The sequence below is a fragment of the Dasypus novemcinctus genome, chromosome 10, assembly GCF_030445035.2.
Source record: "Dasypus novemcinctus isolate mDasNov1 chromosome 10, mDasNov1.1.hap2, whole genome shotgun sequence".
In the NCBI taxonomy this organism is placed as follows: Eukaryota; Metazoa; Chordata; class Mammalia; order Cingulata; family Dasypodidae; genus Dasypus; species Dasypus novemcinctus.
Window position 1 is genome coordinate 14,908,324 of NC_080682.1, and position 21,957 is coordinate 14,930,280.

A 21,957-nucleotide genomic window follows, 5' to 3' on the forward strand; every position below is an offset into this window, starting at 1 on the left:
AGTGAATTTATGGAGATTCTCAGTCTGCTATTCCAGAATTCAATTACCTGCCATCAGCATTCATCATTTTTCCAATTTTTTATTTTTTTATCTCACTGCCTATCAACACAAAACCCAACACTGTTTATAGGAAGACAATATAATCCAGACTCAAGAGAACACAACACATGCAATGTTCACCATACAATCAAAAATTTTAGGCATGTGAGGAAGCAAGAACAAAAGAAGGCAATAGAAACAGATTCTGGGTCATCTCAAGATATTCACATTAACATACATTCCATTTACATGTCATAACTGACATAACTGACATTTTATTTAGCACCGAGTCAATTATCATTTAGAAATTTAACTTCTTGATTAACCTCATAAATAGTAAATTATTCTTAGGTCTAATGAAATTTAATAGAAATATTAGTCATTGGAGTGAATCCTCTTTTTTTGACATGAGGCAGTAGAATCTTACATTTCTTATATATTTTCATTTATCCTCTAAAATTTTGTGTAGGTTTCTAATGACTCAGAGAAAATGCTGACTCCTAATTGATTCTCCGCCTTTTGTCAAATTAAAGTTTTTCCATATAATGACTTACCAAGCTCCTTGAACGCTTCTTCTCTAGTAATACTGCATGGATTCCTGAGAGGACAAACTGGAAACAAAAGTCACTTTAATTTAATACCCATTCATTATGTTTATACATAAACTCAAAGAGTATGAAAAAGCTCAAATGCTGTAACATGAGGAAACTCATCTACATTCTTTAGTGGGAACTCAGGAAATAGTTCAAGGGTTCTCTGTCACAGAAGTGGGGCAAACCATAAAGTCCATGGACAATAGTGTAACACATGCATTGGAAATGGAATGCAGGGGCACCTTGAAGTTACTTCATGGGTTAAATGGAGCAACAAATTTTACTTTTTTTTTCTTTTAACAATCATAATTTATCGTGCTCATAAGGTGAATTACATTAAGGTACACATAGCTTAGTGAGGTTAACAGTAGACAGTGTTATAGCCTGGCGATTTCATATATAGGTAAACTTAATATAATACTAAAATATTTTATTAACAGAAAATGCCATTAAGAATACAGTTTATATGGCTACGAGTTTCTAAAAAAGAGTCTGGAGGCTGGCAGAAGGTTTGCCCTCATGCACAACTGAGCAGAGTCAGAGAGACAGATAAAGCAGATACAACCCCCAGATATTGGTTCCTTTGAGGGCTAAAGAGACCCATGGGAGTTATGGTCATGGCCGATGGGGTTAACTACCAGGGCAGATGGCCCCTCTTTGGAAATGGTGTTTATGTGTGATGAATCTGGACTCAGATGGGATCTCCCTTTATAAGACTTTCATGCTAATGTGCTGGAGGTGCAGTTAATGTTGGGGTTTAAGATATATTTAGGGGATTTGAATCTCTGGACTGACAATGTGATAGCCAGATCCTGAGCCTCAACAGACTCCAGCACCTACAATCTGATTTATTGGACTTACCACACTCAGCTAAGATGGAGGTGAAGAAGGACAACCACCACACCATGGAGCCTAAAGTGATTACAACTGAAAATGGGAGGATTGCATCCAGCATCCAGGTGGAATCTGAGCCTCCTCTTGACATAGAGGTGCAATGGACACAACCAATCCAATGTCCACATAGAAGAGGTGGCATTGGATTGGGAAAAGTGGACATAATGGACAAAGGGTATGGGGAAAGGCAGGAAGAGATGAGAGGTGGAGGCATCTTCGGGACATGGAGCTGCCCTGGATGGTGCTTCAGAGGTAATCACCGGACATTGTAAATCCTCACAGGGCCTACATGATGGAATAGAGGAGAGTATGGGCCATGATGTGAACCAATGTATATGAGGTGCAGAGGTGCCCAAAGATGTACTTACCAAATCCAATGGATGTGTCATGATGATGGGAACGAGTGTTGTTGGGGGGGGGGAGAGGGGGGGTGGGGGGGTGGGGTTGAATGGGACCTCACATATATATTTTTAATGTAATATTATTACAAAGTCAATAAAAAATAAAAAAATTAATAAAAAAAAAAAAAAAGAAACTGCCAAACTATAAGATTTTTAAAGTAATTAAGTGATTTGGATTTTTAGATCAATAAAATTAATTATGCAATTACCAAACCTTCATACTGTATCATACAGATCATTGTTTTTCAATTTCTATGTAGTTTTTAATGTGTGAAACTATTTTATAATTAAAATTCTATATTTAGTTATTTAAAAAAAAAAAAAAAAAAAAAGAATACAGTAGAACTTCAGCTTACATATTTAAATATGAGTCACATAACGTCTTCTATGAGTAGCTTATACTGAGACTTTTCATCATTTCCTGACATATGTTGGAAAGATGTTAGTTACAGTCTATCAGCAATTTATTTTTCTCATTGTTGTAAATTTTATGCATGTGTGAACATTTCCTGCAGAATTAAAAATAAACTACTCAAAGACTAATAAGTGGGAAGGAAAGATCTTTCCCCAGAAAAATGGGCCCTCTAACATGTCAATATGAAATGGCAATTTGTAGTCAGAAGGATCTGAGTTTGAAATCTTAGAACTTTTCTTTCTGTATGGCTCAGGAAAAATGACTTAACCTATAATGAAGCTTTGCTACTCTCACTGTTAAAGTGAGGATTAATATGTCCTACCTTGTGTTTTATTGTGCTACTGTTGTGATACATTATATATAAAGCAATTTTCAATATTACTTATGGTCAACCTGGTTCTACTGCATCCACCTAAGGTTGAGAACTACATTTTCCAGAATTACTTTCCTCATTTTTGGTTACGATTGATAAGGATAAAACTCAAGCAATGTCTAGATGACAGAGCAGAAACCATTCTGGTGAGAAGGCCGTAGTAAACAGACACGGGCCACCTGTTTTTCTCCCCTTTCTCTGTCCTGATTCCAGTTTGTCTTACAGAGGCAGAGGCTCCCAGAGAAATCAGTGTCCAGATCTCTCCATAATCTTCCCTTTACAACACCATAGCCAGGCACTTAGAGCTTCTGGATTGAACTGCAACTTCCAACTTGTACATCCAAGTCAATGCCTTAGCTAGGAGGATGTAGTGATTCTTTATCATTCTGCAAGTCTGCTTTCCACATATCCTCTTCCTCAGGAATACCCACTTTAGTGTAAGCTCCCAGTCTCACACTAATTTTCATATTATCATAAATATTGTATGTGTAGCAGTCCTGCTTTATTAACAAAACCCTGAAGCAAAACAATCACCTTACCTTAGGGCCCCAAATTGGAAAAATTCCAGATGTTATTGATTTTTCTTTGTTTCTCTGGTATATTCTACTTCCACATATCTTATTTGAGATCCTTTCTGGGTCTTTGGTCAAAATGAGTTCTTTGTCTCCCAGCTACTTACTTAGACATTCTACATATAGCAAGAGAAGACTGTTCCTCTACAGCATCTTGGACTCCCTCCACTTGAGTTTCTCATTCTAGAAAAGCCTCCCAGGAAATCAAAGCGTAAAACAAAACTATCAAGAAGAAAACAGATTCCCACCATGACATTTTTTCTCTTTCAGTCTCAGGCAAAATCACAGTATAAATAAAATTTTCTACAGTTATTTATTATGTGTTGCTGAGGTCTGCTCACAAAGTGCTGAAGCTGAGGCACATAGTCATTCTTTCTTGTAGCTCTATTTCAGACTCACAGTCATGAAAGACATCAAAGTGGTATATAAGCAACAGTGTATTCCAAATAATTTACAGAGTGAGACCATTACCTGTTCCAAAGGGGTCAATCTTTGGAGGACTCTGAAGGAAGGTTTAGAACACGAAGACCAGTTAATGGGATGTGGTAGAGCAATAGGAAAACCTTGATTTTTTGGAATATGACTGCTTTCTAATATTCTCATTTTCTTCATTAGGACATTCACATTCGTCAGGCATGGCTGGTGATATGCAAGAGAACACTTGAGGGTCATTTTAAATAGGCGGAACAAAGAAGACTTCCGAAAGAGTAACTTATGGCTGTGGCCAGATGACAAGAGTGATCCATTGTCTTGAAGACTGGAGGAAAGAATTTTCCAGAGAGAGGAAATGCAAAGCATTTAAAGCAGTACAACCTCAATGTGTTTAAGGAATAGAACAAAGACTAGGGTCCCTGAAGCACAATGAATGAGGAATCATTGCTCCATATAAAATTACTCTGGGATCACCTGTTATCCTTCAGGAGAGTATGCTGTTTACTTTCTAAACACTTAGCTACAACTTGAACATTTTAAATGTTTACTTGCTTGTTTGATCTATTTCCTCAACTAGAAAGTAGATCTGTGAAAGTAGAGCCATTTCTATCTTATTTGATATATGTTTTATGTTTTTATTGCAGTCTTGCAAATAATGGCTGTTTAATATATTTACTGAATAAATGAAAGTATAATTTAAATAATGTTATGAATTTTAGAAATGGAGTTAGACAAAAGTGTGAAAATCCCTTTTAATAAATTCCATACATATTCCTGATTTATGCTTTCAGGGTTCATCTTCAACTAGGCCCCAGAAAATAGAGGCCATAAGACACTACTATCTCATTAAACTTCAATGATGAGCCCTTCAGGTTTATTTGGTGTGTGTATGAATTATAAACAGATTCCAAAATTTATATAGAAAAGCAGTGCAAAAATAGCTAAGACAAACTTGTTGAAAAACAAGATGGTAGGACTCACTCTACTGATATTAAAACTTAAAGCCATAGTAAAAAAGAAGTGTAAAACCAGTACAGTGAGTGATAGGCAGTTAAAGAGTTCAGAAATGGATTCAAATATAATTTGGGGGGAATGGATGTAGCTCAGTGGTTGAGTCCTGCTTCTTATATACAAGATCCTGGCTTTAATTTCCAGTATCTCCTTAAATAAAAATAAAAAATTAAAACAAAAAACGAGTATAATTAGACACTGATTTGTAATAAATGTCATGCAGACAAGAGGCATGAGAAGGTTTTTTTTTTGTTTGTTTGTTGTTTTTATTTTAAATTGAAGGTGCTTTTGAAAATCCATATTGAAACAAATGAAACTTGTCTCTTACCATAAATCTGAAACAAGTTTTAGGTACATTGAAAATCTAAATCCAAAAGTAAAAACAATTTATTGTCTACTATATAATATAGAAAAATATCTTCGTGATCTTAAAGTAGGAAAAGACTTATAAAATTGGACTCAGAAGTCACTACCCAAAAAGAAAGAAAGTACTACATTGGGCAATCCTAAAATTAAGAACTTATAAGCAAGCCATAGAGTAGAAAAGATGTTTAGAACACATATTCTGACAAAGGTCTTGCATCAGAATAGATAAAGAACTATAGAATATCAGAAGAAAGAGAGATAACCCAATATAAAAATGTCTAAGAAACTTGTATAAGCCCTTAACAAAAAAGGATGTCCGGATAGCTGAAAAACTAATGAAAAGATACTCAACCTCACTAGTCATTAAGGTTATGCAAACCAAAAACACTAAATGGAATGGATAAATTAAGAGGACTGACAATAGAAATTACAGTTGCAAATATGAAAAACAGAAATTGTCATAGCTGCTAATGAAGATGTAAATTGGTTTAACAATTTTGAAAAAGTTTAGAATTATCTACTAAAGTTGAGTATGGGCATAACCTAAGGCCTAGGAATTTTGCTTTTGTGTAGATAACCTGAAAGTTACAGCTGCACATGTAAAACTGAAGGCATGAGCAAGAAGGTTCATAATGTTGCACATTGGCAGTATTACAATACCCCAAACGGTTAGCAACCCAAATGTCCACCTATTCAATAAAGAAATTGTAGTAAAGCCATACAATAGAATATTAATCAGTAATAAAAACAATGAACTACAGCTACATTAATAAAAAAGAAGAATTTTGCAATGATTAGTTGAGCAATGAAGCCAGGCATAAAACAGTACATACTGAATGATTCTATTTATATTTATGAAGTTAGAAGTCAGGTTAGTGGTTAGGGTAGGAGAAAGTAGTTATTGATTGGAAGGGAGCATGAGAGGAACTTCTGAAGTGCTAGAAATGTTCTGGGTTTTTTGACCAGAAATACTGATACATTCATTTGGGGTTAATTGAGGTTTACAATTATGATTTTGGTCTTTTGTATATGTGTGTTTTATTTCAACATAAAAATTTAAAAACAGGATAACAAAAAAACCTATCTCACAAAGATTTTTCCATAACCTTTGATTATTAGAGGTTTAATACGTAAGCTAGAGTGCCAAATTGAATTCACTCTCAGCAATTTTCTTCTGGAATTGTGTTACACTGAGTGGCAAAACTTAAGACTTTTTCTTTTATCAAGATTCTGTTTCAATGTTTTAATAATACTATGTCTGTGTTAGGGATTATAAGGCTTTCCTGTCCATGTTGGGAAAAGGTTCATGGAAAATGCTGGCAACATGATGTAAGAACCAGAATCAAGGTTTCTATGAAGAAATCAGAAACTATCTTGAAGATTAAGAAGATATTTTGAGGAGATGAGAAATTGAAACATTCTTGATTCTGAATAATATCCATGTCATTCTCTCAACCGGGAATTCCTTTAAAAGCTTTTTCTCCCTTTATCCTCACAGTGTTTCTGCATATAAGGGGACTCAGAACACATTTGTTGTTGATGAATTTTAAAATGTCTCCTGGTCTGAAGTAGAGTTTGTAAGTTAAGTGCTTTATGTTTTTTGTTTTGTTTTCATTCTCACATGTAGCAAAGTGCTATGTGCAAATTAAATGGTAAATGTTTCTTTAAAAACCAAAATGTGTATTAAGCAGAGGAAATAGTACTTTCAGAAATTTTTTCTGAGTTAACCAAACAAAACCTTAACTAGTTTCAAATACTACTTTCATATCACAAATATGAAGAATATGACAATTTTTCCAATGGCAAACTTGTTTTTAATCAGAATATTGTTTGAGATATTCATACAATTGATGCATATATTCTCCACTTAAGTGTTTTTAGTTTTCTGGTAATTTCTGAAAACTCCTTAGAACCTATATATTTTGCAGCTCTAAATTGAATTCAGGCCCTCACTTTTTTTGACTGAACTATTGCAGTGACCTCCTCTACTTTCCCTGTCTTTCCAAAATCCAATCTCTTATTACTCTTAGAGTGATGGTATTAAAAACAAATCTAACCATGCCACTGTCCTCAGTCAGAATACTCTCGTCCAAAACTGTTCAATAGAAATATAATGCAAATAACAGGATATATAACTTCAAAATTTTCAGTACTACGTTAAGAAAAGTTAAAAGAGGTAGGTAAGATTGATTTTAATCACATATTTAGTAACATCATTTCAACATAGAATCAGTATAAAATTATTAATGATATATTTTAAAATATCATTTTATTTATACTATGTCCTTGAGATCTCTTATGTACTTTACATTTAGAACTTGTCTCAGTATGGTCTAGCCCCATTCTGAGTGCTCAATAGCTACATGTGGCTAGCGGCTGACAAAGGAAAGTGCAGTTCTAATTCTTGGTCATTTCTGTTCTATACTTTCCCCTCACTCCTTGTTGATCTCATTCAGTCTCATAATTAAAAAATATCACTCTGTCAATGACTCCTAAATACATATTGTAGGCCTAGCTCCTCTTCCAAATGCTAGATTCTATATATAACAGGTTATTTGACATCTCCAGTTGAATATTAAATAGATATCTCATACTCAACATGTCTGAGAAAAGCAAAAACAAACCAAAATCCTCATGGTCTTCCTCTAAAAATCAGCTCTACCCAAAGACTTCCCAGAATCAGTTGATATCAAGTCCTTCCTTCTACGAGCTCAAACTAAAAACATGGCATTATTCTTGACTTCTCTTTTTGTTTTGTATCCACATCCAATCCATCAGGATATTCAACTGGCTCCACCTCATCATATATCTAAAATCATAATACGTTTTCACCACTTCCCCTACTACCAACCTTGTCTGCTTCTCACCTGAATAACAGCAGTAGCTTTCTAGAAGGTTTCTTTGGCCCCCTTCATTCTCTTCTCAACATAGCAGCTAAAGTGATCTTTTTGAAATTTAAGTCTGGTTATTTCACTCTGTTCAGAAACATTCTAATAGCTCCATTTCATTTACAGTAAAAGCCAAAGTCCTTATAATGGCTTACAAAGCACTAAATTTTCTACCCATGCACCCATTATTTCCTGATATCTTGTTGACTACTCTTTCCTCGTTCACTTTTCTCCAGCAATATTGTTCTCACTTTTCTCGAGACACTTCAGACATTGAAGGTTTTGCACTTGCTGTTCCCTTTCCTGGCAAGTTCCTCTTCCACATATCTGCAGGGCCAATATCCTTACTTATTCAAATCTTTGCTCAAATGTTACTGTAATAGTTTGAAATATTGGTCAAAATTGTTTACTTTCAGGTAATAACATTATACTACCATATGCCTGCCAAGGTCTCTTAGTAGTTGGACTGTTCTCTTAGGTATTGACCATTTTACTTTGCTTTGACCTGGGTGCTAGCAGACATGACCCAAAACAAGGCTTAAAATATTATTGTGAAATTGGGTTTGCCCTCTTGCATTCCTGCTTTTCATCATGAGAAGACTATGCCTCCAGTAACTGCTGGACCAATGAGGATGAGAGACAAATGGAGCAGATCTGGACTAGACACGGAACTTGAAAACAAGCTTGGCTAGTCCCAGCACAGGTGAGCTGAATTTCTCCCAACTCACAGATGCATGAGTGAGAAATAAATGCTTGTTTGTAGTTGTATGCCACTGAGTTTTGTGATGGATTTTTATATAAGGAATAACTTACTAATATATTCACTTCTTCAATGAGGTCTATATCAACCATGCAATTTTAAATCATATCCTTTCACGTCTTTCCCAGAAATTCCAGTCCCCTTACCCTAATCTTGTTCTTTTTTTCCTTTATAGGGTTATCATCTTCTAAAACATACCCACTGTCTTAGCTTGCCATAGCGCTGCCAATGCAAAGTACCATAAATGATTGGCTTTTCCAATGGGAATTTTATTAGGGAAAAGTCTTACAATACTGAGATACAAATGATCACGGGACCATCAGAGATGCTTTCACACCAAATTCAGCTACTGGTGATCCTAGCTTCCAGCCACGTGTTGATGCAAGATGGTGGCCCATCTCTGCTAAGTTTCCTCCCTTCCCATCTGGGTTCACCATCTCACAGACCACATGTGCAATCAGGCATATGGCTTGTCTCTTCAGCCTTGAGTTGCTATATGGGCCCAGTCCCTCGGGGGCCTCTTTCCATGCTTCCCCAGGACTTCTCTCTAGCCTCTTGGGGCTTCTCTGTCGTCCTGCTGTACTCTTTCTCATGTGGCAGGATCTTAACGTTAGCTTCCTTTCTCTGTGCGGTCCCCTTTCTCTCTGTGTCTCTGTTTATATAAGGCTCCAGTAAGAGGGCATAGACCCAAACTGAGCCATACATCATTGATGTGGTTCAATCAAAAGAGATCTAATCAAGTGATCCAATCAAGGTTGTATCTCTCAACTATATCTAATATAAACAAAGGGACTCACAACCACAGGAATGGATTAGTTAAAAAACATAATCCTTCTAATTGGATTCATCAGATTCAAATCAGGAAAAAGTTCTATATAGGTAGAGATCTTTGTTTTGTTTGCTAATGTATCTCAGGCACCTAGAAAAGTGCTTGTTTTCTAGTGACTCAAACAGTGTTGGTTGTATAAATGAACTTCAAGTGTATTTTTATTATAAAGAGATTTTATTGATGATTTTTGGATAAAATGGAGGACAATGACACATCATCCACTATACTATCAGGCACGATAAAATTTACTTTAGAAATCTCTGTTCATTTCCCACAAATTCTTTTTAGACAAACAGAATTCAAAGATTCCACTTTTCTTTTCCTTCACAAGTTCTACATATCTCACTCTTTCCCCAGCACTTTTTCTCTCTCACATCTAGCTTGTCCCTTATGAATAGGTGAATAATCATCAAACATTTCTATATTACCAAAATTGCCTTTGTGAATCTTAGCATTGTACCTCATTCTCAAGAAGCATGGCAAAGTGACCCTTTAATTAAAGACTTTTATAATGAGAGAGTTTTACTTATAAGCATCCAATATATTTTTTTCATATTCTTATATTCCTTTTCAACTAGACATAATAATGAGTTCTTTGAGAATAGGGGCTATGCATTCTCAGTGTTCTATCTCTGGCACACTCTTTGGCTCAGAAGCAGTCACTAAATGCTATGACTAAAATAATGAATAACAATTAAGGATTAGATTATTTACTCACAAATATGGCTGACCAGAATGGGTATGCCGTCATTATTGTGATAGGAATATAGCCTTTTTGAAATGCTATTAACTGTGTGAGTAACAAATATATCCAAATCAGTCCCAGGTAGTAAACAATCAGACCAATCATTATTTGTAAAGCCTGGGAGAAAAGAACACAATCATTAATTACTTATTATTATTTTGGTCTAACCTTTAAAAAGAACATGCATCAAGAAAAATCCACATGGTGTATGCTCAGGAGACTTGAATCTCTGGACTGTCTATGTGCCAGCTGGGCACTGAGCCTCAGCAGAGTTGCAACACCTACTCTCCGGTTTGTTGGACCTATCCAGGACAGCTAATAGGGAGGTGAGGATGGTCAACCACTACACCAGGGAAACGAGAGTGCCTACAACTGCAAACAGGAGAATTCCATCCATCAGTCATGTGATATCTAAGCCCCCTCTTGATTTAGAGGTGGAGTGGACATCACCATCACAGGGTCCTCAGGATGGAGGAATAAAATATGGATTAGAGTGGACTTACTGCTATTCTACTATAGAATTATTGTAACTCTAGTAATGGAAGAAATTATATCATTCATGTGGAGACAGTGGGCATGGGAATTGCTGAAGGCAGGGAGAGGGAAATAGAGGTGTGATATCGGGGGATTTTCAGGGCTTGGAGTTGTCTCAATGATACTGCAGGGACAGATACAGGAAATTATATATCCTGCGATAACCCACTGAATGGACTGGGGGAGAGCGTAAACTACAACATAAACTATAATTCATGCTGTGTAGGAATGCTCTAAAATGTACTCATCAAATGCAATGAATGTACCACACTAATAAAAGAAGTTGTTGATGTGGGAGGAGTGGGGGATGTGGGGAGTGAGGTATATGGGAACCTCTTATGTTTTTTAATGTAACATTTTGTGTGATCTATATATCTTTTAAAAAAAAAGTGAAAATGAAAAAAAACGAAAAATCCATGGTTGAGAAGGAAGGTGATGACTGAACAGAATTTCAGGATTCTCAATACTAAACTCATATGAGGAACAGTTTTCATGAACAATGACTATTTATATATATAACGAGAGTACGAGGAGTCCGTTTATCTGCTTGGTTCAAGAGGTCAGACAGCATGAACTCTGGATCCTTGAAAGTATTGATCTCTACCAAGACTCATCAGTGCTTGTATGGTCAACAAGCCCTACCTGCAGATGCAACTCTTCTGTTCTATGGATTTTGTGTTTCTGACCCTACCTTCCCTTTTCTCATCCTCCCATACGGGATTTGGACTTTGATTCCTTTGGTTCTGCCTGCTACTATGCCCATAGCTAACTATGGCTTGTATCACAGTGTTGGGCCCTTTATAAAAAAGAGTGAAAGAAGGATAGTGAACTCTCAGGATCCCTGGTTTTCTGTAACTCTTCCCAGGGACTGTTGCCTGGTCTGGAGTCTCAGGTGATTTCTGCCCAGTGAAGCCATTTTTGAAAATTCAGCATCATAAGAGAAGGAAAATTCTAAGCTTGCTATTGATAGCCTTCTGAAATCTCATTGTAGCGGTTTTCATTTAGATTCAGATAGATGTTCCTCAGATGTGCCTCCTACTGCCATGAGTCACAGCTAAGTGCTTCATCCTCCCTGCCCACACTCATTCTCCTACCCTGCCCCCACCGCCGTTAAACTAAACACGTAAGTCTGAAAAACTGAAGGAGAGGTATTGGAGATCAGAATCTAGCATCTCTTCCCTTACTCCAACCTGTTTTTCCACAGTGCCTGGGGACTCTGACATCCCTTTTCTCACATATCTTCTTAAACAGGGCAACTTGTACTTGAAGTTTATGATGAGCTTCTGTTTCTGAAATGGCTACATGGTGGTGGAATTCTTCCCCTTTGCAGATTAATGTGACCTCTAGTCAATACTAAACCATGCATTTTGTGGCACTTCTGACAGTGACGTGCCACAAAATGTCACAGGGTGTGGCAGAAGTAGTCGTCAAGGGAGATTTGTGCAAATAGGGCTTTGCCCCCTCCTGCCATGCTGTACAGTTCTAGCTCCTTGCTGGGCCTGGGAACCACTGACATTCTCTGAAGCCTGAGTTTAATGAAGGATGCAGGAGCCAATGGAAAACTTTTTATTTTCAAATAATTATAGATTCAGAGCAATTTGCAAGAACAGTACAGAGATGTCCTGGATACCCTGAACCCATTTTCTCCAATGGTTACATCTTATGAAGTTATAGTACATTATTAGTCCTTGGAGTAATGTGTTTGTATACTTCTGTGCCAGTTTACCAGATGTTCAGATTTATGTAACCACAACCACAATCAAGATACTCCATTACTGCAAAGATCTGCCTTTATAGTCCCAGTCACCACCTTCTCTCCCACTAACTATAGCTAATTCCTGGACACCAGTAACATGTTCTCCATTTGCATTTCTTTCTATGTAGAACATCATGTCAACTGCAAGTTTTATTTCTTCCTTTCTAATCTGTGTCCTATTTATTTTCTTTTCTTCCTTATTGTGCTGGCTAGGACATTCAGTATTTTCTAATAAGTGTTGTGTGAGCAGACATCCTTGCATTATTACCGATCTTAGGAAAGAATTCAATATTTCACCTTAAAGTATGATGTTAGCTATATGATTTTTTTGTAGCTGTTCCTTATCAAGTTGAGGAAGTTCCTCTTAATTCTTATTTCCTGAGAGTTTTATCATTAGGGCAATGAAATTTGTCAAATAACATGTTATTTTTTTTCATTAATTGACATGATTGTATGATTTCTCTTCTTAAGTCTATTAATATGGTAGATTACATTTATTGATTCTCAAATATTGAACAAATTTGATGCCTGGAATATACCCCACTGAGTTGTGGAGCAAAATTCTTTTTATATATTGCTGAAATATATTTGCTAATATTTTAAAAATGATATTTGCATCTTTATGCATGAAGGATATGGATTGTGTAGGCTTCTTCAATTTTAACTGCCTTAGTCTGCTTTTGGTATCCGACCTATAAAACTGAGATAGGAAATGTTCTCTCCTCTTCTGTTTCCTGGAAAAGATTGTGATCTGCTGTTAAATCTTAAACGTTTAGTAGAATTTTCCAGTGAAATCATCTGGGCCCTGGAGAGTTGTCTTTTAGGACAACTTTAGTTGACTTTTAGGAGTTAAGTTCAACTGCTTTAATAATTAATTATTCTAATTATCTATTTCATATTGAACAATGTATTAGTCAGCCAAAGGGGAGATGCAAGATACCAGAAACTGATTGGTTTTTATAAATGGTATTTATTTGGGGTAGGAGCTTACAGATACCAGGCATAAATCGTAAGTTAGTTTCCTCACCAAAGTCTATTTTCACGTGTTGGAGCTAGATGACTGCCAACATCTGTGAGGGTTCAGGCTTCCTGGGTTCCTCCCTTCCAGGGTCTTGCTTCTCTCTGGGTTCAGGGTTGCTCTTTTCCCAGGGCTTGCTTCTTTTCAGGCTTTAGGGTTCCTTTCTTCCTGGGGCTCCAGCTTAAGGCTTTCAGCATCAAACTCCAACATCAAAAATCCAACATCAAAAACCCTCAACTCTGTCCTTTGCCGTGCCTTTTATCTGCTATGCCCTAATGATGTGGCCCAATCAAAGCCCTAATCATAACTTAATCATGCCCAGGTACAGACCAGATTACAAACATAATCCAATATCTATTTTTGGAATTCATAACCATATCAAACTGCTACAAGCAAGTTTTGGTGGCTTTTTCTTTTTGGAAATCGGTCCATTTTATTTAAGGTGTCTTATTTGAGTTTAGAGCTTGTCATTGTAGTTTGTTATTATTATTTTAAGATCTGCAAGATATATAATGGTATCCTTTGCTTCATTTCTGATATTATGTGTCTTCTCCAATTTTTTCCTTTCCAATCTTGCTAAGGTTTGTCATTTTAGTGATACTTTAAAAAAAATCAACTCTTTGTTTCACTGATTTTCTCTGCTTTCTGCTTTCAATTTGATTGATTTCTACTCTAGCATTATTATTTTCTCCTGTTTGCTTTGGGTTTACTTTGCTTTTGTTTTTCTTTCTTAAGGTGTGACAGTTTTTTTTTCTAATGTAAGCATTTAGTGCTATCAGTTTGATATATTTTCATTCAGTTGATAGAATTAAAAATTTCCAATGATACTTCCCCTTTGACCCATAAATTATGTAGATGAGAATTAGTTTTTATGTTTTTGGAACTTTTCAAAAATTTTTTCTCATGAATTTCTAGTTTAGAACACTTCCTGTATGATTTTAAATTTTCTGAGGCATTTTTTATGGCCCAGGATGTGGGCTATTTAGTTAATGATCTATAAGCACATGAAAAGAATACGTATCCTGCTGTTGTTGCGTGTTCAATAAACGTTAATCAGACCCTGTTTGTTGATGGTATTATTGAGATCTATGTGCTTGCAAATTTTTTATGTACTTATTACATACATTTTTGAGAGAGTGGTGTTGAAGTCTTCAATGATGACTCTTGATTTGCTGTTTTTGCTTTTATTTCTACCAGTTTTTGCTTCTATAGTGTGTGCAGCTTTGTTGTTTGGTGCATGCACATTTACACACTGAGGATTACTGTATCTTCTTGTTATAGTGACCCTTTTAACATTATATAATATCCTACTGTCCCCCATAATTTTCTTTGGTCTAAAGTCTACTTTCTCTGATATCAACACAGCTATTTCTGCTTGCTTTTTATTAATTAATGTCTGTATGATACATCCTTTTCCATTCTTTTATTAAAAGTATGAGATACAGGCAAAAAGGAATTGATGTGATTGGTTGAATTGTAAAACAAAAGACACAATGATTAGAGGAGCATTGTTATATATTAGTGAATCAGTGGGTGGCTTTAAAAAGAGAGAACTATGAAGTTATTCCATTTGAAGTAGAAAAATGGTAAGGGGAATATGGATAAGAAATGAGAATAAAGAAGAGACATGATGAAGAGAGAAAGTAACAGAATAGAGTGGGGGATTAAAAGAGAAAGTAAAAAAACTTAAAATGACTTTCTTGTAAATGGCATGTAGTTGGGTCATAGTTTAAAAAATTTATTTATCCACTCTCAAGCTCTCTCTTTTAATGAGTATGTTTTGACTATTTGTTTTAATTGTTGCTATATTAGGGCTAAACTCTGGCTTTTGTTTGTTTTCTGTTTATTCTGTCTTCTTTTTATTCTTCTATATTCTTTTGCTTGTCTGTCCTGGGTTACCAGAACATCTCTTAGAATTTCATTTTTACTTACCTATAATGCCTTTTTTAATTAAAAAAATTTTTAATTGTCTTTTTTAGAGAAACATAGATCACAAAAAGTGTTACATTAAAAAATATAAGAGGTTCCCATATAACCCACATCCCAACCCCCCACTCTTCCCACATCATCAACCTCTTTCATTATTGCAGCACATTCACTGCATTTGGTGATATATTTTGGAGCACTGCTGCACCTCATGGATTATAATTTACAGTAGGTAGAGTTACAAATGACAACTGAGGGAGTGCTGAGTTCCTAGCCAGTGGAGCTCTGTCACATTACCCAATGAACAGCAACAACCCCCTAAGTGCAAGGGAAAAGACCAGGGAAGAAGGATGGTCCAGTGATGAGCCATTGATACTGATGACTATGCTTATGAGCCTGTGTGCCTGAAATTTCAACCAGGCCTACAGTTGCAGAGTGCCTAACAGTTACCTCCTGAGAACCTCCATGTTGCTCAAATGTGGCCACTCTAAGCCAAACTCAGCATGTAAATGCATTACCTCCCCCTCAGCGTGGAACACAAATGCTGGGGTTGAGCCTCCCTGGCACCAAGGGATTACTACCAATCACCAGCTGGTGATGCAACTAGAAAAAAACCTTGAATAAAAGGGGGAAATGGTAAGACAGATGACTTTATATGGCTAAGAGATTTCAAAATGAGTCAGGAGGTCATCAGAGGTATCGTGCTTACAAATGCCTTAGCAGGATCCCAGAGACAGCCAAAGTAGATACAACTCCAGGTATGATGCTCCTGAGGGCTACAGAGACACACAGGTTCTATGTTATGGCAGATGGCTCTGGAGTTCAGTGCCTTGCCAGTGGGCCCTTTGGAATTTGTGCTCCTGAGTGTGATGGAGTTGGACTCAGATGTGACCTCTCTCCACATGCTTCTTCTGTCACTTTTACTGAACCTATGGTTGGCACTGGTGTTGGTATCTATGATGTTTTTGAGAGAGTAGCTTTGTGAAATTTCTTTGGCTGTTCTATGTACTACATTATATAAACTTATCAAAGTCAATTGATACTGTTATTTTATCAGTTTGAGTACAGTGTAGGTAAGTTACATCCTTTAACCTCCCCTTTTATACTATATTTCCTCTACATCATTGAGAACCACATCAATATTGTAATTTTTTGCTTCAACTGTCAACCATAATTTTAAAAAATCAAGGTGAGAAGGAAAGTCTGCTGTATTTACCCACATTTTTTACACTATTTCTATTGTTAATTTTTCCTTTCTGACATTCCAAGGTATCTTTTATTATTTACTTTCTATTGCTAGATCTTAGCTATTCTTTCAGAGTAGGTCTGTTGGTGACAAAGAAATTTTTTCAGTTTTTCTTCCTCTGAGAAGATCTTGATTTCCCTTTCATTCCTGAAGGATGTTTTTACTAGATATAGGATTCTGGTTTGAAAGATTTCTTCTTTCAACACTTGAAAAACGTTGAACTACTTTATTATGGCCTCCATGGTTTCTAATGAGAAATCTCTATCATCTCAAAAGTTTTTCCTCTGTAGGTAAGATGTTATTTCTCCTTCATTGTTTTCCAGATCTATCTATTCCTTTAGTTCACAGATATTTGATTATGATGTGTCTTGTCATGAATTTGTTTGGGTTTATCTTGTTTGGGTTTTCCCCAGCATTTTTAAAAAAGATTTATTTTTTATTTATTTCTCTCCCCTTCCCCTCCCCCCCCAGTTGTCTGCTCTCTGTGTCCTTTCGCTGTGTGTTCTTCTGTGACCGCTTCTATCCTTATCAGTGGCACTGGGAATCTATGTTCCTTTTTGTTGCATCATCTTGTTGTGTTAGCCCTCCATATGTGTGGCACTATTCTTGGGCAGGCTGTACTTCCTTTCGTGCTGGGTGGCTCTCCTTATGGGGCGTACTCCTTGCGTGTGGGGCTCCCCTACGCAGGAGACACACCTGCGTGGCAGGGCACTCCTTGTGTGCATCAGCACTGCGCATGGGCCAGCTCCACACGGGTGAAGGAGGCCTGGGGTTTTAACTGCAGACCTTCCATGTGGGAGGCGGATGCCCCATCCATTGGGCCAAGTCCACTTCCCTCCCCCGCATTTTAAATCTGTAGATATATGTCTTTTGACAAATTTGGGGAAATTTCATCTATTATTTCTTTGAATACTTTTTCAGTCCTGCTATTTATCCTTTCCTTCTAGGTTCCTATTGTCAAAAATGTTAGCTGAATTGTTAGAATTCCATAACTCCTTGAGGGTCTGTCATTATTATTATTTTTTAATTTATTGTCTCTGTTGTTCAAATGGGTAATTTATGTTTTTATATTCAAGTTTACTGATTCTCTCCTCCAGATTCTCCTTTCTGTTGTTGAACCTGTCCAGTGAGTTTTAAATATTTTATTTTCCAGTTTTAAAATATCCATTTGGTTCTTCTTTATATTTTTCATTTCTTTGCTAAGACTTTCTGTTTTTCAATTGTTTGAAGCATGTTTGTGTATGATAATTGAACCCTTTATTTGATGCCTCCTTTCAAATCCTTTTCAGATAATTCTACCATCTGTGTCATCTCTGTGTTAACCTGTGGATTGTCTTTTTCATGAAAGTGAGATTTACTTAGTTCTTTATATGATGAGTGATTATGAGTTGTATCATGGACCTTTGGGGTTTTATGTAATGAGGTATAGGATAGTACTTAAATCTTTCATTTCACTTGGTCTTCTTTGGCACTGATGGCAAGGGCAAGGGGTCACAACCTTGTTACTGCTGGGTCTGGGTTGAAGGCTGTATTCCTAACTCAGTGTCTATGGACAGCCTGTGTGGTGGTGGTGGGGCTTATAATTGTAGGGTTAGGGGGAACATCAGGCCCTATATTAGCTCTCTGCCTTGATACCACCCTGGTGGTTGGAGAAGCATCACCTCACTTTGATCCAATTTACCATGTGGACTCAACTGAAAGTGTGGAACAGGTCTAGTGGGTTTATTACTGCTGGGAGGTAGTGAAAGTCTTAACTTCTCACTCAGCCTACCCTGACATTACTCTGGGTACATTCTTATAGCCAGATGATGGTGGAATCTAGGTTCCCCACATGGTCTTTTCTTAATAACATGGAATGGGGCCTGAGTTTTTACTCTGATGCTTGGCTGGAGTAGCGTGCTACTGTCAAAAGTCTTGCTAGGCTGTCCCTTTCATGAGCATATGGCTAGAGAAAATACATTTTTCTTAGGGACTTTTTTTTTTTTTTTGCCTGTGCCTGTTAGTATTTCTGGGTTGCAGGCTTCCCAAGCACCCAGTTTGGAATAAATGAGGCAAAAAACAACAGCAGCAGCAACAAAAAACAAAAACAAAAACAAAACAGGAAATTCACCACTTGTGCCATTCCTTCAGTTCCAAGTCTCTAACTCTTCTACCTCCTTCTCTGTGCTTTTCAGAATCATCTTATATTTGTCTATAGTTTTCAGCTGCACTTAGTGATAGCATAAGGAGAAGTATATCTACTCCATTTTGTCCTGAACTGGAAGTCAGACTGTTTTATTGGATGAAATGGGACCTGAAACATTTTGTGTTTTTGGATAATGGTGGATCTCACTAGAAGGAGAGTAATGTGTCCAGTAACAGACCCATTTGCTCTTAGACAAGCTTCAATTTTTCTACCCAATACTTATAACAGGTACATGGAAAACAGGCTGGGAACACACACCTTTAATAACAAAGTATTGGGAATGAGGAGACTGAATGTTGGCCTCTCCTTTTGCTTTATTTAAGTCTTTATATAGTCCTGGCAGAGGATCAGGTAGACCTCAAGTAAGTGGAGGTAACAGTTGACTTGAGATGTTGAATTTTCCTTTACTAAGCTTTAATCCTGCTTGTTTGACTCTATGTCTGGCTTCATCATCCAACAATGTGGATGAATAATGCAAAAAGATATAACTTATGAGATCTGATGGGAAGTGACTGTGGTAAAAAGTGCAGCATGTATTAATGTGTTAAGGGCACAGAACTATCATGACCACTATCCACAAAGCTCTATGGTGTTCAGCCTCCCTGAATAGATGTCCACAAACTGACCAACTCATTTAGGACCATGCAATCAACTTAACTTGAAGTAATTTATAAATACCAAAAAAGGATCTTCTATCCATTTCTGGGACAACAAATGGATTGTGATGGTGTTGAATTATTTAAATGTGATTTGTAATGTCTGTTTTATTTAATTTTAGCCTGAATTACAGCTTATATATTCAGGCTGCAAGTTGAAAATGCAGATGCCACATAACAATTTCAGGACATTTTCATGAACCCTCCTCCATTTGGAGAGTTCAAAATAGAAGAGTATAAGTATATTCCATTTATATCTAGAAATTGCAACAGTATAGCTGTTTATTTACTCAATTAGCACACAGTTCTTACCCCCAACATTCTTGTTTCCTCTCTCATCCACACAGGACTTCGTGGCATTTTCACAAAGATGCAATAGAGGAATGAAAAGATAAATGTTTTTCTTATCTGTAGAAAAATATGAAGACAAATTAACTATTTTTGTGGACATCTAATTCCACAGTTGCTAATTTTTCACTACTTTTCAATCTCCTGAGGTATGTTTCTACATCAAACCACTGAAATTACTATTCTAATGAAATCCAATCATTACTTTTCAAATGGTTTTGTTCCTTTGCTAACCTTAAATTAGACTGTAGTAAATAGTATGTTTTGGCAGTCTGATCACACCAATTCCCTTTTCTCTAGGAATTACCAATAGCCCCACATTTACAGAGTCAGAAAAAATGGGACTCTTGTTTGCCATGATTTATTTTCTTTCTTTCTGTTGTTTCTTTCTAAATTAAAGTATGTTGCAGGGGTGCCTGTGTGGCAAAGCTTTTGCCACATTCCTACACGATTGGCAGTGAAGGCTGGAAAATAGTGTTATGCATTCAATTTGGATATGTGGGCTTCACAAGTTAGGGACCTACAAAAATGCAGGGAGAGTGTTCAAGTGATGTGATAATTGCAACTCACAGATATCTATCATTAGAATGTGGATAACCTTTGGGATTTCTGCATAACTCATATCAGTCTTCCCTAGCTTCTATTTAATATTATTCCTTGAACCTACCTGATTGGTATAGGGTAAGCAAATAATTCCCGCCCCCAGGTGACTCTTTAGCAGATTGTTTGGGCTTGTTTCTTGTTTAGAAGGGGTAAGAGTTTACGAACAGTGACATTGCCATGTTCTGTCTTAATGGATGGAGTTATTAAGAACATAAGTTGAGAATGAGAATAGAGAGGTCACCCAGCGAAATGCAGGGACGGGGTTCCAATTTCTTTCTGAAACCTGCCTACCCTCTTACCTTTACATTATTTGAACATCTCTCTCTAGATACTTACCTATATATACGAAATATATCTTCAGTTTGTTAAAATGAGTAAGAGATCGTTTCTGTTTATTGCAACCAGAGTCTTTATTTATTAATAAAGTGCCTCATCTTTTTAAAAAACTTTCTCCTCAGGCCTTGACGAATACTCTCCTGAATCTCCAAGGTGTGATGATTCTTATTTCTTCTTATTCAAAACTTCTCATCTATAGCCATATCTGAAGTCTAAGATCATGTCTTCAAATTCTTCATTCGTTTCCCTCAATTTACATAACCCATGCATTCTTACCCTTTGAATACTACTTCTGAGTGCCCCACTGATGCTTGAAATTGAGAAAATGGAGAATCATGTAGTGGAAAGAGTCAGCCGCTTTCAAATCTTGCCCTTACCGGTTACAATTAGGTCTTGGCCATATCATCTAATCTTTCCACGTCTGTTTCTTCCTAAGGAAAAAACACATCCGGTTCTTTTGAGGAGCAAGTATTGGTCTGATATAAAACTGAAACTCTACTAAGACTGAATGGCGTTGGGAACGCCCGCCCCCAGTGTGGTCCTAACATGGCCACGGAACCTTACGCTCTCTTGACCACAGGACACGGGCGGCTCAGTCCTGCAGGTGGCGCCTTTAGTTCCGGACTTTGCTGCTCCCGGAGGCCCGGCATCAGCACCTGCCGGACCTTTCCGGTGGGCGTTGCTCCCTCAGCCGCGCCGTGAGGAGCTCGCGCGGCTCTAACGTCGCGGCTGTGGCGGGAGCTCGGCGGCTGGGGGCGCTGCGCGCAGAGACCCACGCGGACAGCTGCAGAGCCTGGGAGCTGTGCTGAGGCTCTGGGCTCCGGGCGGGAGTGAAGGGTAGAGGTGCGGAGAGACGCTCACACAGATGCCACCCTTTCCTGGCTGTGTCTGCATCATACTCTGTCCGCGGAGCGGGGCAAATCCAGAGGGGGGAGGGCGCGGGCTGCTTCCGTGGCAGCCTCAGCAGACATCTCCATAAAGCAAATGCCTGCCTTGCCGCATTTCTATTAGGTTAGTATCACCAAGTCGTC

At 37.3% G+C, this 21,957-nt stretch overlaps 1 protein-coding gene across 6 annotated transcripts in view; it reads right to left on the reverse strand.

The window, feature by feature from the left end:
• LOC131280002 (membrane-spanning 4-domains subfamily A member 12-like) overlaps positions 1–21,638 on the reverse strand; it is a 51,265-nt gene extending 29,627 nt beyond the window's left edge. For 2 of the 6 annotated variants that reach the window (XM_058305385.2, XM_071217997.1), the window contains exons 1-5: positions 21,491–21,638; positions 20,927–21,357; positions 19,952–20,047; positions 10,292–10,435; positions 594–650 (exon numbers count right to left, since the gene is read on the reverse strand). In XM_058305385.2, the coding sequence (XP_058161368.1) occupies positions 594–650; positions 10,292–10,435; positions 19,952–19,999 (249 nt within the window). In that variant the 5' untranslated portion in view covers positions 20,000–20,047; positions 20,927–21,357; positions 21,491–21,638. Of the gene's footprint in view, positions 1–593; positions 651–10,291; positions 10,436–19,951; positions 20,048–20,926; positions 21,358–21,485 lie in introns of all 6 variants that reach the window. The other 4 variants (XM_058305384.2, XM_071217998.1, XR_009187545.2 and 1 more) reach the window with 4 other exon arrangements.
• Between the last annotated feature and the right edge of the window lie 319 nt (positions 21,639–21,957).